At 43.6% G+C, this 16,263-nt stretch overlaps 1 protein-coding gene across 2 annotated transcripts; it reads left to right on the top strand.

Moving 5' to 3' along the window:
• The first annotated feature begins 2,326 nt into the window (after positions 1-2,326).
• LOC139048945 (histone-arginine methyltransferase METTL23-like) lies at positions 2,327-15,807 on the top strand. Of its 2 annotated transcripts, none has more exons than XM_070523937.1 (5): positions 2,327-2,740; positions 6,604-6,708; positions 10,537-10,774; positions 12,858-12,942; positions 14,146-15,807. In XM_070523937.1, the coding sequence occupies exons 1-5, from the start codon at positions 2,612-2,614 to the stop codon at positions 14,336-14,338; spliced, it is 750 nt and encodes a 249-aa protein (XP_070380038.1). In that variant the 5' UTR covers positions 2,327-2,611; the 3' UTR covers positions 14,339-15,807. The 2 variants fall into 2 exon arrangements, with proteins under 2 accessions (XP_070380038.1, XP_070380039.1); XM_070523938.1 differs by lacking the exon at positions 2,327-2,740 and adding an exon at positions 2,923-3,022.
• The last annotated feature ends 456 nt before the right edge of the window (positions 15,808-16,263 follow it).

Below are 16,263 nucleotides of genomic sequence, written 5' to 3'. Positions count from 1 at the left end.
AACTTGAAGTCTAAGTGACGACATATATGCGTTGTAAATAATCTTTTACTAACGTTTCGGCATTGACATGCTGGGCGTCTCAGACACGTTTCGCGAGCTCTGGGCCCGAGTGACTGCATACTCGCGGCCGAAACTTAAGAGGAAGCTTTAGCTCGGGCCCAACTCCGACGCGGCCTATTCAAATACATGTAAAAACGCAAAAACGTTTTTCTGAGATAACCCCTGGACCGATTTTAACGAAATTTAAATGCATTTGAGAGAGCAAGTTAAATTCTAGTGACTGTTGTTCGCGGAATTTGTATTTCGGCCCTAAATTTTCTTAATATGATTTTCAACAATTCGAGAGCTTGAAAAAAATAGAAGCATGAAGTTTACAGATTCACAGCGCTGCATAAAAAAACAGCTATCTCGGTTATGTTAACTGGATTCATTAGATCATTGAAAGCGGACAAATTCGATACGTAATTTTATATCTTACGTGAATTTGTTACGTTGTTTAGAAGGGTTCTGCAAAAGCTATATTCACATATTAGTAAATTTTTTGAGATTCATGTGTAACATACCAATTTTTTCCGCTTTAGATGTACTATTAGATGCAATTCACTGAATTGCATTATAGATTTTGTTGCTGAGTTACAGAGTTGTAAACTTGATGGTTTCGTTTATTGAAAATTTTCAATTTTTGCCAATTTTTAATAAAATATTGACGACCTAAATCGAAAATCCCAAACCAACAGTCACTAGATTTTAAGTTTTTCTTTTAAATGCAACAAACCTTGTCAAATTTGGTGCAGTGGTTGCCGAGAAAAACGAATTCTCCTTAAACATGTATTTAGATAGGAGCACCCGAGCTAAAGCTTAGCGAAATTCTTGCAAAAAGCCAGCACTGTCCGGACGTTCCCATCCATTGCATCCAGTGTAACAACTCGGAGAAAGTTGCAGAAGGCTAGACTCGGTAAGCCTAGCGCTTAGCCGTCGGCGCAACGACGCGTTTTTTGGGAGAAGAAAAAAAAAAGAAAGAAAGAAGAATAGGAGAAAAGCCTCGCTTGATAAAAGACGTCGCACTCGCTCGCATATCGTCTGCTCGGCGCAAGCACGGCCCGTGCCTGCCTCGAGGCCAGCGGGGCCCCGGAAACAGCCCGCAGCTACAGCTCCTCCCAAATAAGGAGTTCGTTCCGCCAGTCCGCACCCTCGTGCGACGCGAAAACAACCCTAGCGGGGTCGCGAGGAGGTTTCGGTGTTTGTTTTACCAAGGTTGGGGGGGGGGGGGGAAGGGAGCTCGGCTCGTGCGTCTCGAAAGAACAAACGCGATAAAAAAGAAAAGTGATATGCCTCACCGTGCCTACCAGAAGACAACAACCTAGCGTTCGCACAAGTGCTTCATGCGAACTCGTCTTGGCTCGCTTATGTGGGACGTCTTCGAGGGTCTCGGCACGGTCGTCTGCTACGCACATTTATGTGGACGTCTGCAAAGAACAACGGGGGTTTCTACGCCTCACTTAATCTTGGCAGCCTGCAAGAATGAAAAGGAAACAGAAAAGAGAAAATTAATACGCGCAAATTATCTTTCTTTTTTCTTTCTACCGCAGTAGCTGTTACGCCCCGTCCGTCAATACACCATCGAATACATCATCATAATTATAACAATTATCATCATGTTATTACGATGATAATTATGTCAGTGATAAAGACACCACGCACACTCGGGGAAGCCGTCCACTTGTTGATAAAGGCATCGTCTTCAGGCCAGAAAACACCGTTTTGAGGGACACCTTTTAGTTCTCTACAGTCATTTTGAATTATTTCCGGACGCCTTACGCGATTCTTGATGCGATTTTATAAGCAACTTATAATATAGCGAGTCCGCTCAAAGTGCTTGAGATGACCACCCATAACTGTGCAGGCCTATCGGATCAATGCCAGCACCAACGACACATACTTTTTTTTTATTTGGGGCACAGGAAAGTGTTCTGAAATATTACGCACGCTTTTAAAATTCGACACACTGAATATTTCATCCTGTTTTGCCTTGAAGCAAGCTCGAGCGCGCCCGCATTTCTGTGATAGTGCGGCCTGAATATTCGTCACCGAGACATTTTATCTTCGTTTCGCTGTGTTCAGCAGAGAAAACAAACAAGAGAGAACAACAGAAGCCTATTAAAAAAATATGCAAGTGGAGTGAAAGTCCCGCCACTGCGACCGTCACCTAGGACTGATACGCGCATCGTTCGCGTCGTCTGCGCCGCTCGAGCAGACGACACCGCGCGCGGACGCGTTTCCCGTCACCGCCGCCGGAAAAATCCGAGGGCGCTGCGGTCGGTGCAGTGCGGCGAAGCTATTCAAAGATGGGGGAGCGCTAGTGAGGGAGGCGCCTTGCGTGCGCCAATTTTCGGTGTGTGTGTATTGTGTTTTAGGCCGTTTTATGTTTAGCTTAGTTTCTTGTTCGCTCGGATATGTGTCTTCTGTTTCTTCGCCAGGGGCGTAGCCGTTATTGTTCTAGGTATAGGCGCGTAGGGCCGTGCGTAGGTTAGCATGTAGCGTGATCGCGACAGTCGCTGGTCGTGATCAGAGGCGCCCGCAGCCCCTTCGACGTCGAACGCGTTGAGCGGACATGGCACTGAGTCGCAAAAAACAGCGGATGAGGCAGCCAGACTACATGGAGAACGGCGACGGCAACCACAAGACGAGGACGTTCGTCTTCGAGTCGCACAAGGAGTCGCTCACTGTCAAGATCATCGAGGTAAGCGGGCGGCGCGTTATCGCGATGTGCTATCAGTCTAGGGCGCGCTGCGCGCGCAAGAAGAAAGCCGGGAAAGCCAGTTTCGGTTTCGGACATCTTGTTTACGCAACCGGTGGCTTTAATTTGATTTGAGCGAACGATTGGTAGACGAGGCCGTAGAGGATAAGGCGCGTGTAACCACCGCACGAAGAAAAAGAAGAGCGAGAGAGAAATCCAACAACTTGTTCTAGATTGTTCTGTTGAGATGACTGTCACTTTTGCCTCGCGACAAGCTGTTAGATTGTATGTAGACGTAGATCCTCGTCGACCGATTTCTGTATAGCGATCGGTGAAAGCTTGTGTTGTCTATCTCGTGCTCTGTGCATGTCCTAAACACAATTTACGCGTGATAAGAGAGGCCAGAATGCCAAGTCACGTGATCGGCGGCTTGCTGGGCTTGCTTCCATGCGACATGTCACGATATCAGCATGGTGCGCAGGCCACGCTATGAAAATGATCGATGTTTCGCAGTAATATGTTACGCTTACGCCAACAGCTAGCCTTTATACTATCATTATGTTTGTACGTGATGGATATATATAGCTGAAGAGTTTTTTGACGCAAGCTTTGTGAACATGCAGCCATTTAAGTTCCATATTGCAACCCCCCTTGGCTCGTGTGAAAGAGTTAACAACACAGCTGACTATTGAATTACAATTGAAGATTTAGTTCCGTCGTTCTGACGTACATTGTTAAACGTGATCGGCGAGATTTCCCATTAAAGGACCTCTTTTGATCCGCAATGGAAAGTACCCTTCACGCAACATGCTATATATAATGTGAGCATTTATGTGCTCATATTATAGCACACGAATGACTTTTAGGACTAGCCGGCCAGGTATATTGTGGTATGGGAAAATGAGTGTCATCGATGCGGTAGAAATGTCCCAGTCTCCTTCTAATGACCTGGGCAAGGTGTATGCGAAGCCATATATATAGCTGTGTATGAGAGTCTTCCTATTGCCAGGTTTTACACACCACACATTCATTATTTTGAGGCTGGAATCATAAAATAATAGGTTTAGTTTGTCTGTGGACGCACTGGCCTCTGCCGAATACTGGTTTACTAGAGACGTAAATATGAGTGACGGGGTTAGTGGCACAGATATTATAATGCCTGTAGCATAGAGCGTACATAGAGTTAATACATTAACAAGAGAGCACACAGACTTATTATTGTTGTAGTCGACCATATTCTACTTAGCCGCTGGTATAAAGTTTTCAGAGAAACGTAATTGTTAACGTGCAGCCTCAAAAAATTTTTCTTCATTAAGAACACACATGTACATGACATTGTGCCTAACACATTGTGATTGAAGAAAGCATCATGAGATGTCGTTACCAGTGCCATTTGCTGCTGTCCACATGTCCCGTAACCCCAGATTCCGTAAAGAGTAATATGTTTACGGACAAGCTATAAAATTAATAACGTAAACACAGTTTGAAAGCATGCCTTTAGTAGTCAAACTATATACATTATGGATGTGCATTATAAGCCGCTCTCAAAGACGCTGACTTAGTATTTTGCCATTGATTGTTGCTGAGATGTGACACAGAATCATAAACTATATATTCTTATTTTTAAATGTCAACCCAAAGCACCAGATCACTTTTTCTGAGGAAGTTGAAGAAATGTTCCAGTAATATTGGTTTTATTGCCATTTAAGTCTTCCTTTACTGGGCCTATATAAATTGATCAATGTGTTCGACAGTATTTCAACACAGTGTTAATCATTTCTGTTGGAATAGCTCTGCTAGCGACATGATGCGCCATCTGAAATGCTGACTGAACTTTAACTACTGCTCAGATTTGACAATTTTTGGCAGATTGGGGAGTCTGGAAAAATAGAGCTTTCACTGGAGATATTGTCGAAATTAGTCTCCAGTGCTCCTAACACTTCCTCAATGTAATGATGCAAGATTTGTGCTTTGGCCGATGCGGCAACACAGTTTTAAAATGACAGCAGCAACGGTGACACAGAAGCTTCTTTAGCGTTGTCTAATTTTGGCGACCTCAAGTCCAGGCTGTATTAACAATGTCTCAGACAATGATAGATGCCCATGAATGCATGTTATATACATAATTCCGTTTGACTAATAAAAAGTGCAACATTTTCCTCCGTGGGTTGCTTTTATTCATCAGCGTTTTGACAGTGTGTGTACAAGGCATTACGAGCAGTCTCTCCTTTCGTTTGCGCCTTTCACTCGCACGAGTGTATGCAGTCGATTTCAGAATGACCTTCGACCGAAGCTTGACTATCAGTCTAATCTCTTCGTTTTGAGCACCGCCTGTGCAAGTGCCTGTATTATTTACTGTACAGTGTTGTGCAACACTCCGTATTAATGTCCGCACGCCCGTACGAGACGCCCGTACGGGAGCTGTACAAAGCATGTGGATGCTCCAGTGCCGCTTGAACATGTACTAAACCAGCTTGCTTGCAGAGAAAAGCTGATCCACCGCAGTATACAAGGACGAGGAAGCTTCTGCATTCTCCCTGACCTGACAGCCGTTGCTTAACGAGCCTAAAGAATGAAGTAAAAATTGACCAGGTGCCTGCTGCAATTTGCAAAAACAAATGCCCCCCGCACAATAGGAGCTTACCTGTTTTCACATTTGGGAAAGTACTGCTCTGCCGCGTAATATGGGCATTACCTTGGCTTATATTGATGCCACCAAATCTGCATAATAATATTGTTGCGTGGTCCAACTTACAAGAGTTGGGAGGTAAAAGCCAGGTGCATAATTTGTGTATTTCAGAATTTTTCGTTCTTTTAGTACTTATACTAAAGATAGCAAATTATTACCTTGATTCGGGTTCCTTGAGGTGCTGCTTTGAAATGTCACATAGAAATTAAGAGAAACTGCCTGAGTATCTATTACTGCCTTACATTCACTCAATACACTGAAGCTAAGACTATAATTTAATGTATCGTGGTATTCATTGTGAGTACTACGTCTTGAAATAAAACGGTAAAACATAACAGGAACAAACATGAGCACGTTTCTAGCAGTAACGAAACAGTTAAGTGCGCCCCTCAATATTGAATCATACCGTACCATGGCAAAGCTAGAGAAACCTCTGCTGAATATTAATGGGAATCCCACACTCCATTTAATTTCTTTTCTGGACAATTAAAGGAAAAGGTGTAGTCGTGCTTGTACATGAGTTGAGCAGCCATTTGAACAAGGTCAGCCTGAAGGTCATCATGTGGAGCATTAGCTGCATGCAGTGTTAGAGCACTAATTAGCCTCATGTTCTGTATTAAGTTCAATCTATACCACACACACATTACAACTGTTACTTGTACTGGCACCGTATTCTTGGTCAATCACATTTATTCATACTTTTGCCTAGCAAATCATCCAGCACGACATGTCATTGGAGTCATGGGCATCCTGCTCGCAGGCTTGTCCAATAAATCTGACATCGGAGAAACTGGTACTGAAACTGATATCTCCGAAATCGGCCCAAAGTGATCAATGATAGTGAAAGTGATACTGGCACTGGAGCTCATATCCCCAAAAGTGATTGATGATAGCGAAAGTTATATATTGGCACTGACATAAGTATCCCCAAAAGTGATTGATAATAGCAAAAGTGCTACTGGCACTAACATAGATATCTCTGAAAGTGTTTGCTGATAGCAAAAGTGACTCTGGCACAGACATAGGTATCCCTGAAAGTGATTGGTGACACTTAAAGTGATTCTGGTACTGAAACTGATATCCCCAAAAGTGATCGACCAAGAATGTGCCCTAGTTCCTGCAGCTTGTAGGGAAGACCAAGTCTCCAAACGCACGCATCCTGTCACGCTTGGTGCAGATGCTGGACCCAAGTTACGGCATGTACGTCTGGCCCTGCAGTCCCGTTTTGGCCCAGTACCTCTGGTTCAACCGGGAGCACATCAAGGGCAAACGCATTCTCGAGGTGAGTGCAATCGGGCTCATTTCACTGGCTGGTGACTGGCTGCAAGTCACATCGCTTGAAGTGGGACCACAAGGAAAATGAAGTAAAACGAAGTTAAGCTTTCGCAACAGCACAACAACCATCCTTACTTCGAAAGGCTTTCCAGATCGGCAAGCCAGAAAAAAAAAAATCAGAAATAAAAGAGGGGGGTTGACACTGGGCCCGAAGTTCCCACATCAGCTCGTTGTGACGTCGCAGATTTTGACAGCATCTGCTTGGTCAATAGTTAACAGGCAAATAATGACCACGTCACATTTCTGGGGGAACCAAAGGCTCAAACTAGCAAGTTTTGACAATTTTTCCTGCCCCCAATGCAACCCAAGTGTGAGAAAATACTTTAATCGTGGTGTCGCACTGACTTACCAGCAACTGAGCCTACGGCAAGAAAGTCAAGCAGGGTCCTGAATTTGCTGCAGTGATAATCATTAATGGACTATTTTCTAGCAACAGAATGAAAATAAGGTTTTAAAGGCATGCGAGCTCAGTTTAAGCTTGACTTAGTGTTACTCTCAAGTGTCCTCATTCCAGCTAAACATTTACAGCAATTTGGACCCTCTCATACAATTTCCATTGGCTGTACAATCAAACAAACAACAGATTTAGTCCTATGCATATGCTTTGGCATTGCTGTTTTAGCAGAATGCAGGGATGAAAACGTCGGCCCCGATTCTGATGGTAAAATATGAAGATGTGTTCATATTAGGCTCTGCTGGAGCATTCATCTATTGTGCAAGATTTCTTGCCAGGGAACGGTAGAGTGTTCGGAAGGTTGCTTTGCTGAGTAAAGCTTTGTCTGCAGATAACTGCATTCAGCCGCTTTATGTGGAAAGAGGCCGACATGGTTTGGCTGGGCAGTTATTCTTCACCAATCACGAAGCTAACATCAACCATAGCAAAATTTACAAAAGCAGTTTATGGGTGACTCTAGTGCCAAGCACCATGTAGACACCTAGCTGGCAACTTGATGTGTTGTACTACAGCCAATTATGAGTTGCTCCTGCAAAAATGAATTATTGGTGTTGCATTTAGATCTGAATAAAAATTAATAGAATGTGAAAACTAGCACCACTATTTGTGGTAACAGCTGTGTCACCTGTAAATGTGAAATTGAGCACCTTTGTACAGGTTACTGTGATATGAGAGTTCAACAACCATTGAGATAACTTACGGTCATTATTAGAATTGGTGTTTCCTTCTGGTAGTAAACGTCTCAGGCCTGTCAAAGATGAGAGTCTGGTCTGATTGGAATGTCATTCTCGTTTTTGTTCTTTTTCCCATTTTAATCAATATGGAGAGTCGAATTTCACACAGAAATGTCATTTCAGGCATCTCATTCACTCTTTTAGATCGATGATGCTCATTGATGATGCATTGCGAGACAGGTCCCTGCAGGATCCCTTGAACCTTTGGAGGTCGGCAGACCATGGGATCAGAAAACACTGTCCTTGTCACATTTTGGCAGGTCGTTGGTTTAGGCATGCTACGTGCATGTTGTTTTGCACACATTGTTTTGCATTTGCTGTAGAAACACAAAGACGGTGTTCTTAGCTTGGCTCATGCAAGGACATGACAATGGCCGTGGAAGTACCCAAACTGGCACAGAGCCTTGGCCTTGTTTACTTGAATTATGGGTCTTTGGTACACTGCTCGGGCCGGGCTGTTATCAACACTTCCTGTCGTGTTTGCCACAAGATAACCCAACTGAACTCCTGCCAATGACCCATCATTGTTCATTGTCTGGCTGCAGTCATCTTTGTTTATTACTGATTGCGGCAATGCTCTTCCGGCACATGCAAGTTCTTTTGGTGCAATTTGCTGCAGCAGCTGTACTGTACATTTAGTCGTATAATGTGCCATTTAATTTAATGGAAGTTTTAGGTACAAAAGCGAAAGTTTGAGCTAAATGTAAATTTTGGGCTCCAATGCAGCTTCACGGCAATGTAGAACACCATTGTTTAGTGATGCCTTCGGGCCTTCAAGGTGATAATAAATGAAATGAAACCAAACTCAAACCTTGTACCTAATAAACATCTAGAATTTTCGATGCAGATTATAAGTGCAACGATGCAGTAATTTTCTACGCTTCGAGTATGTAGAATGTGCAGGCAGTTGCCAGTTGTGTTCGGTGACATACCTCATGTTTTGCATTGAAGTACGCTGTGTTCCACCTGTGTGTGTTCAGGCATTAAGTACAGGGACACGCATATCTTGCTTAAGACGTTCGAAAAACGATTTTGCATTTACCACTGCACTGTGATTGCTATAATTTTGCAGAAGGATTACATTTTGGAGTCTACGTCATTTAGTGTAACACATGCCAGAGCTAATTGCCTGGTCTTTAAGAAAATAGTGCAAATTTGCCTTCGTTTATAGGGATGCGAGCTGATGCCACGACGGTGCAAGCATAAATTTGTGTCGCCGCCTGCTGGCAGCTGCAGAAAGCAGCCAATTAGGGAGGGTTGCCGCATGTTGCCCGCTCCTCCGGAACACGCGGCAGCCTTTCAAGAAATGCTGCTTTCTGCAGCTGCTGGTAGGTGGTGACACAAGTTTATGCTTGCACCGTTGTGACATCAGCTCACATCCCCATAAACGAAGGCGAATTTGCACTATTTTCTTAAAGACCAGGCAATTATCCGTGGCATGCGTGACACTAAACGACATAGATACCAAAATGCAATCCTTCTGCAAAACTTTAAGAAGAACAGTGCAGCGGTAAGGACAAAATCTTTTTTCGAATGCTTTAAGCGAAATATGCATGTCCCTGCATGTCTGTCCGGTAAAGCCAGCTTGATTATTATGATAATTTCTTTCCTTATAAAACTGCTGGCAGTGGCAAAAATTTGCACGTTCCGACAAAGGCGGAATGCAAAAATGCTCGAGCACTTGTATTTGACTCCTTTTGGTATTTCTTTTTATGTGCCTTTGCATGAAGTCCACCGAGTACAAATAAAGAAATAAATTAAATTAAGGAGTGCTTAGATTTGTATGTGCATTGAATAACCCCAGGCAGTCTGAATTAATCTGGAGATCTCCGCTGTGGCGTCCCTCATAGGCAAGTTGTCACTTTCTTCTGCTCGACCCACTCAATAAACCAGTCACACAGTGAGTCAACATGTTGGCAACATGTTGACAGCCAATCACTGTTTTGGTTTACTGCACCACTTCCTGGACACAAAAGGCAACACCAAGAGGGATGAGGACATTTGACTTGTTTTATCAACCAGTCAGTAGCAGCTGCTCTTATTTCACAGCTGCATAGTTCTGAAAGTTGATCAAGTTGGGGTTAGAAAAGCACGAAAAGACGGGACATAAAGAAGCGCAAGACAAGACTGCTGACTAGTGACTAAACGTTATTAAAGAGAGGAGTCTATGTACATAGTATAGGGCAATACTCAAGTTGGTGGTGATAAACAAGTGCACAAAGCATCCATGAAAAATAGACAAACCACTGCCGCTTCAAGGCTATGACACATCTGGACGCAATATTTCTTTTTTTCTTTTTTCTTTTCTTTTCTTTTGACAGGGTTATACTTGACTGGCTGACACAGGACTCTACTTCTTTGTTGACATCATATGCCTCGAATGTTATTTCGCCAGTGTTTTGATTGCAGTGCCTGCATGATATAATGTCTCATCGCACGCCCTTGGTTACGTTCCAAATTTTCACACTGTTCTGAGGGTGTTTTAATGCGTTGCTTTTCCGGTGGAAAATGCAACATGAACGTTTTTGTCAGCTAGCCGCTAACTGAATGCTTTATACCGTATCACTGGCCGTGCGTTGCATTTCAGATCGGTGCCGGCACTGGCCTGCCGGGGATCCTAGCGGCTCTTCTGGGAGCCCGAGTGACCCTGTCGGACAGCTCGCCACTGGGCCTCAAGAACTGCCAACGCAATGTGGAGGCCAACGGGCTGACGGCCAATGAGGTGCCCGTGGTCTCCATCTCCTGGGGCCTGTTCAACCCGGCCCTCTTCCAACTCGGGCCCATCGACATCATCCTGGGGTCGGACTGTTTCTACGACCCCAAAGGTACTGGCTTGGAAAGGCTGTTTCATTCACAAACTTGTAGTGCACGAAAACAGCACAAAGGAAGACGTGCATGTACAGTCAGCCACGAAAGTTTACAGGCAACAGGGTTGTTGATAAAGCTGTATATCTCCACAGCCTCTGAATACAGCCTGCTATTCGGATTTTTCGTCGTATACTAGTAAGTCGAACCCACTCGTAGTAATATTCAAGGGGCTACAAAACAAGCAGTCGAATAAGAAACAGCACACGGTACATTAGAAAGTAGAAAAATCACTATACATGTTGTTCTACGAAGTGTGAAGCACGAGAATAAGAAAAAAAAAAAGACAGAGAAGCACCAGCTACAACTGTTTAATAGTAGATCCAGATACAAAGCGAAGAAGACTTTGTCGTTTAACTTGCTTCGAGCAAGTTAATATTGTAGGCAAGAGCGGGGACCATACTGGTGAGGGTTGGAAGCTTTTTCGGAAGCTTTTCCATATGAAAGAAAGGGTCAAACTTGCGTTAGTGGCACATCTATCGCATTTCTTTTCTTCTGCAGCGTGCTTTTTCAAAAGGCAGCTTTCATGATGCCGTGTTTTTGTGTCACACATTCTCTGAACTGCGCATGTCTGGAAGTCTTCTTAATTTTTTATGTGGGTCTGCTATTGGACAGTTGGTAGTTGGAGCTTCTTTGTGTCTTTCCTGTTCCCTAGCTTCATGCTCCATACTTTGCGTCAAGAACAGCATGTATGTTAAGCCTCAACACCAACTTGCCCTAGAACAAGTCCTTTTGGAAGTATATGTAGGAAGAGTGCAGTAATGAGTGCAATGTTAGTAGCTGATATTTTAGTAGAGACTGAGAGGCAAAACTGCAATGGGCCGGGCCATGTAAAATGTAGTACGGCTAACTAGTGGCCTGACAGAACGGGTGCCAAGGAAGCAGAAATTAAATTAAAAGTGGCAGAGGCTTGGATGAAGTGGTGAGTCTTTTAACGAGATTTGTTGTTTATGGTGGGTTAACTTAACAAAGACAGGTAGAGTAACTGTAGATTGCTGGCAGGGGCCTTCATTCTGCAGTGGACTTTATAATGCCAATGATAATATATTCAGCTTCAGGCAGTTCAACCCTGTGATAATTCAGCCGGTGATATGTGCTCACTAGGAATTTTGAGAACCCATGAGTCAATTGTACATTGAGAACACCAAGCCATCTGGTATCTGCAACATGGCATGTTTGTGTCATAGGCCTAGACTTCCTCTACTGTAGTGGCCTATTTCGTTTGACAGCTCTGATCCTGTTTTTTTTTTCTACCTGCACAAGCAAGTTTGTCTGAAGCCTCTTGTGTGTCATATGTGCCTCAATATGTGTAATCACACAACATTTTACTTGCAAGAGCAAGTTATGCTCAGTGTTTGTATTGGTCCGTGTCATCTTGTCTGAAGCTCTTTGTGTGCCATATGCTTTGTGTAACACATGCACAGGAAGACAGGTGGAAAAAGAACAAAGAGGTGAAAGAGGGCATAAGGATGTGCGCCAAAATCTGGGAGGCAATGCTTGTAATTCAGTGATTGAACGTTAGATGATGCCGCAATACCGTACCACAGAAAAGTTGGAGGGCTTTTCGAGGTACTTAGTAATCATGCCTTGTGCCTCTTAGTAATTATTTGATTTCATTTATCATTACCCTCAGCGCTTAACAGCATTACTGAGGGGAGCAGGCATGGGCAAAATGCAAAAACAATGTAAAAGAATGCAATTGCAAACAACTAAATGAATATACAAAGTACAGAAATAGCTGAGCTAGGAACACAAGTAGTACAATGTAAAAAGAAAAACATAAATTACTCACAATTAAAAAAAAAGCAATTAGCATATTTCGAAAACAGGAAGGAGTCAGTTATAAGAACAATCTTTTCAGCGGGGCAATTTCAATCAATGCGTGCTTTTGGTGATTGGAAGTTGAGCGAGGGCATGTACATCAGTGGCACTGCGTGCGAGCGAGATGTGAACTTTCTGTTGCAGGTTCCTTTAGTCGGAGTTGTATGTAAAGAGCCTCTAGTATTTACTCTTCTCAATCTTTGAACGCGCACTTTGTTGCAGACTTTGAGAACATCATTGTCACAGTGTCCTACCTGCTGCACCAGAACCCCCACGGGCGTTTCTGGTGCGCCTACCAGATTCGAAGGTGAGCACCCATGCGCTAAACAACTACTCTGTTGGGAAAGCAATGCAGATTGCTACTACAGGTCATGCAATTTAACTCCAATTGGTTGTTTTATGATGTGTTCTCCACCTACAATTAAGGAGGTGACTTTGACTCCCGGCTTTGTATAAGACGACTTATGCTGAGTTAACTCATAGAAAAGTGTCAAGTGCATAACTGCAAGAACAAGAAAGAGTGACATCACAGTGCTGACTTCAGCGAAATTTCATTGCATTTGTCAGTCATTTTTATATAGTGTGTATAAACAAAATAACAAATAAAACACAAGTGTTACTTATTCCTTGCTGTACTAATTTGCTGTTTTGGCCGTGTACGTACATAGACCAGTCGAGGTAATGACATTGTGTTGAAGTCAGGATTTCGGTGTCATCCTCTTCTCTGTATGCTTTATAGACTGTTCCACTTCACTTCACTTCCAGATGTGTACAAACTACTTACATATCAAAAGTACGGATAGTGGGGCAAGTTGGCACAATTGCATTCTTGAAGACCGAACAGGCGAAGTGAAGAATTTGCGCACATTCGAAGCGCATCTTGCATGAATAATTATGTTTCATGGTGACCATTGTTTTTTTTTTTTTTGTTCACGTTTGACCAGGTGATGCATGTAGGAGGGGCAGCTAGCATGCTTATTTTGTGTTTGATTTCAATAAATTCAGTTGCAAGCCTGTGCCTGGCTTCGTCTAATTTCTTTTATTTGGTCCGTCTTCACCTGCTCAGTTTTCAAAAATGCAACTTACGAGTGCTTTAGTTGGTCCAAGCTAGCTTGTTGCTTTTTACCAAGAAATCAATGATTCATTTAGTGCGCTTTTTTTTTAGTAGTAACCCATGAAACACTGTAATTAGGCAAACTGCTATGAATCCACTGCAAACTAGCTGCACAAAACAGACGGTAACATGAGGGACAGACAAGACACGCACTTGTGTCATCTGCTTCTGTGTTTCCATCTGTTTTGTGCTTCCCACAGCCATTAACTTTACCATTTTGTTATTGCTTGAAACTTTTCGCTGGAAACTTTTAGTCTTCATGGAATCTTGCACTCACAAGGTGGCCACAATGTTCTTTGTCTCATTTTTAAGCCATTTGGAGACAAGATAGTGGCATTGCCCTGTAGAGACAGGCGCTAGGAGGGAAAACCAAATTTCTCTCTGTCCTACTTCCAGTGCGGACTACTCGATGGAAGGCCTGCTTCGGCAGTGGAATTTGGTCTGCGTCCAAGTTCCGCTCGAAAACTTTGAAGCAGACTCGCCCAACCTTGCCGGCTCGGGCCTTCCGGGCTCGCACACTATCGAGATGCTTGTGATGAGTGTCAACACGACCGTGGAGCCGGCTGCCTCGGACAAGGCGAAGACGTGAACAAATGGACCCGCGGTGCATCGCGTTCGCTGGCAGCCGGGAAAAGTGACCACGGCAGTGGCAACGTGCTGTTGTCATCATCGTCGTGCGTCGAATGCATCCCAGCCGTTGTTGTGCTGTCTTGTTCCCTACTTTCCCCACTTCCTGAAGAATGCCTCGAAGAGGCTCGATCTTCACAAAGGCTTTACACCCTCACCTGGACATCTGGACATCTGGGTGTCACATTCCAGACGTCAAGATGTGCAGACGATGTGCCACATTCCAGATGTCTGAATGCCATTTGCATATGGTGGACGAGCAGACGACTTCTTGTAATGGCATGAAAGGTTGCTTCGATTTTCTGTGAACTCACTGTGCTGTCAGGGAACCTCAAGGAGGGCTTGGTCTTTGAGGTTTTTTATTCTCACCTGAATATCCAGATGCCACTGACATCTGGACATGCAGACTTGTTTTTGTTATTGCACAAAAGTGTTACTCTGGTTTCCTGTGAACTGGCCAAGCTTTCTCTGCCCAGTACTGTTTTCTGAGCACTGAAAGTGCATGGTTGACCGAATCAATGAGAGTCTCACTTAAGTCAGCCTTGGGAACCGGCTGATGAACTCTATGGAATCAAAGCCAGCTAATCTGTGCCATTTTAGGTCAGTGTTCATATTCCTTATGTCAACTCATGAAGTTGTCATTCCTTGGTTATGCACTTTATTTGCAGACATATGAATTGAAAAACAGGGCAATTGAAACACGAACGCAGAATGATGACAGATTTCCTTGCTGGTTTTCATAAATAGGTGTGTAATAAGATTTCTCTTCAAACAATGTATGGTGTGTCAAAGTCAAAAATCAACAGTGCTAGTACTGTGTCACGTGCCTCAAGTGAAATTTCCTGAATCTTAAAATTTTCCATTCAGGATTCATTTGTCCATGGTAGTGCTTGGAAAGTTCTTGTGCGGTCGAAACATATATAATTGGTCTTCATACTGGTGCAGACTGCGTTTTGGTGACACGCAGAACCTAGAAACATTCATTACCCCAGACCTGAGTGCCACTAGTACGACTTGAAATTGAGCACATTGTGGCCAGCGCACAGGCAAATTAGAGGCTTCGGGGAGTTGTTGCAATCGTTGTTTCTGACGTGAACATACGGACTCATCCCTGTTTGTTAACGTAACTCCATTTCATCACACTTCATTTTTATGCTTTCTGTGTCATTGCACGTCGAACCCACACCACGTCCCACCTCGGCACGCGCTGCCACACTTTTCTTCTGTATAAGACTTTGTGACCGTTTTTCTCACAACCACACCACATTGCCTCTGCATTGTAACAAAGCTATTTCTTGTCTTTTCTTCAGCTTGTTACACAACGTTTTGATGCCAGTTTCAGAGCATTTCTCAACCTTGTGAACTTGGCATTCGTACTTGGTGTCGTGCCGTACTGTATGGCATGCCATATTATATGCCATTATTTCTTGACATTCTGTGCCGGGTGTTCTTGCGTGCAAGAAGGTGTTGCCTGCGCGTTGTCAAGCAAACAACGATCACTGCAAACAACTAAGAAATCTACAGCTTCTGATATCTGTTGTATATCTTCTATTGCCCACTTAGTTGTGCCTGTGACGTTAACGCAGCCTGGAATGCTTAAAGTAATCAACTTGCTCAGCCTTCTTAGAGAAATGCGTGTTGTGATCCTGTCTGTAACCCACCCTAGGATGCTCAGCCTCATAAATGTGATTGTTAAAGGGCTTGCAGATTAGTGGACAAGGACTTTGCAAGTTTTTTTCTTGCTATTCATTCGTTCGTTTTACAAACAGAGCTTGCTTACCACGTTCACGTTGTGTGCACTGGGCCTGGTATTGACCAAAAAAACTTTGTTGATCAGTGTGTATTTGACATAGCTGCGAGAAGCAATGTCTCCAGGGTCTCTGTGGC

Source organism: Dermacentor albipictus, chromosome 8, assembly GCF_038994185.2.
Source record: "Dermacentor albipictus isolate Rhodes 1998 colony chromosome 8, USDA_Dalb.pri_finalv2, whole genome shotgun sequence".
Classification (NCBI taxonomy): domain Eukaryota; kingdom Metazoa; phylum Arthropoda; class Arachnida; order Ixodida; family Ixodidae; genus Dermacentor; species Dermacentor albipictus.
The sequence above is the reverse complement of the archived record's forward strand: the minus strand, read 5'-3'. Positions and strand labels throughout refer to the sequence as shown.

Coding starts and splice junctions, on each gene's coding strand:
- LOC139048945 (XM_070523937.1), top strand. CDS start 2,612: ATGGCACTGAGTCGCAAAAAACAGCGGATGAGGCAGCCAGACTACATG. Junction 6,709..10,536: donor AGGGCAAACGCATTCTCGAG/GTGAGTGCAATC, acceptor GTTGCATTTCAG/ATCGGTGCCGGCACTGGCCT. Junction 10,775..12,857: donor CTGTTTCTACGACCCCAAAG/GTACTGGCTTGG, acceptor ACTTTGTTGCAG/ACTTTGAGAACATCATTGTC.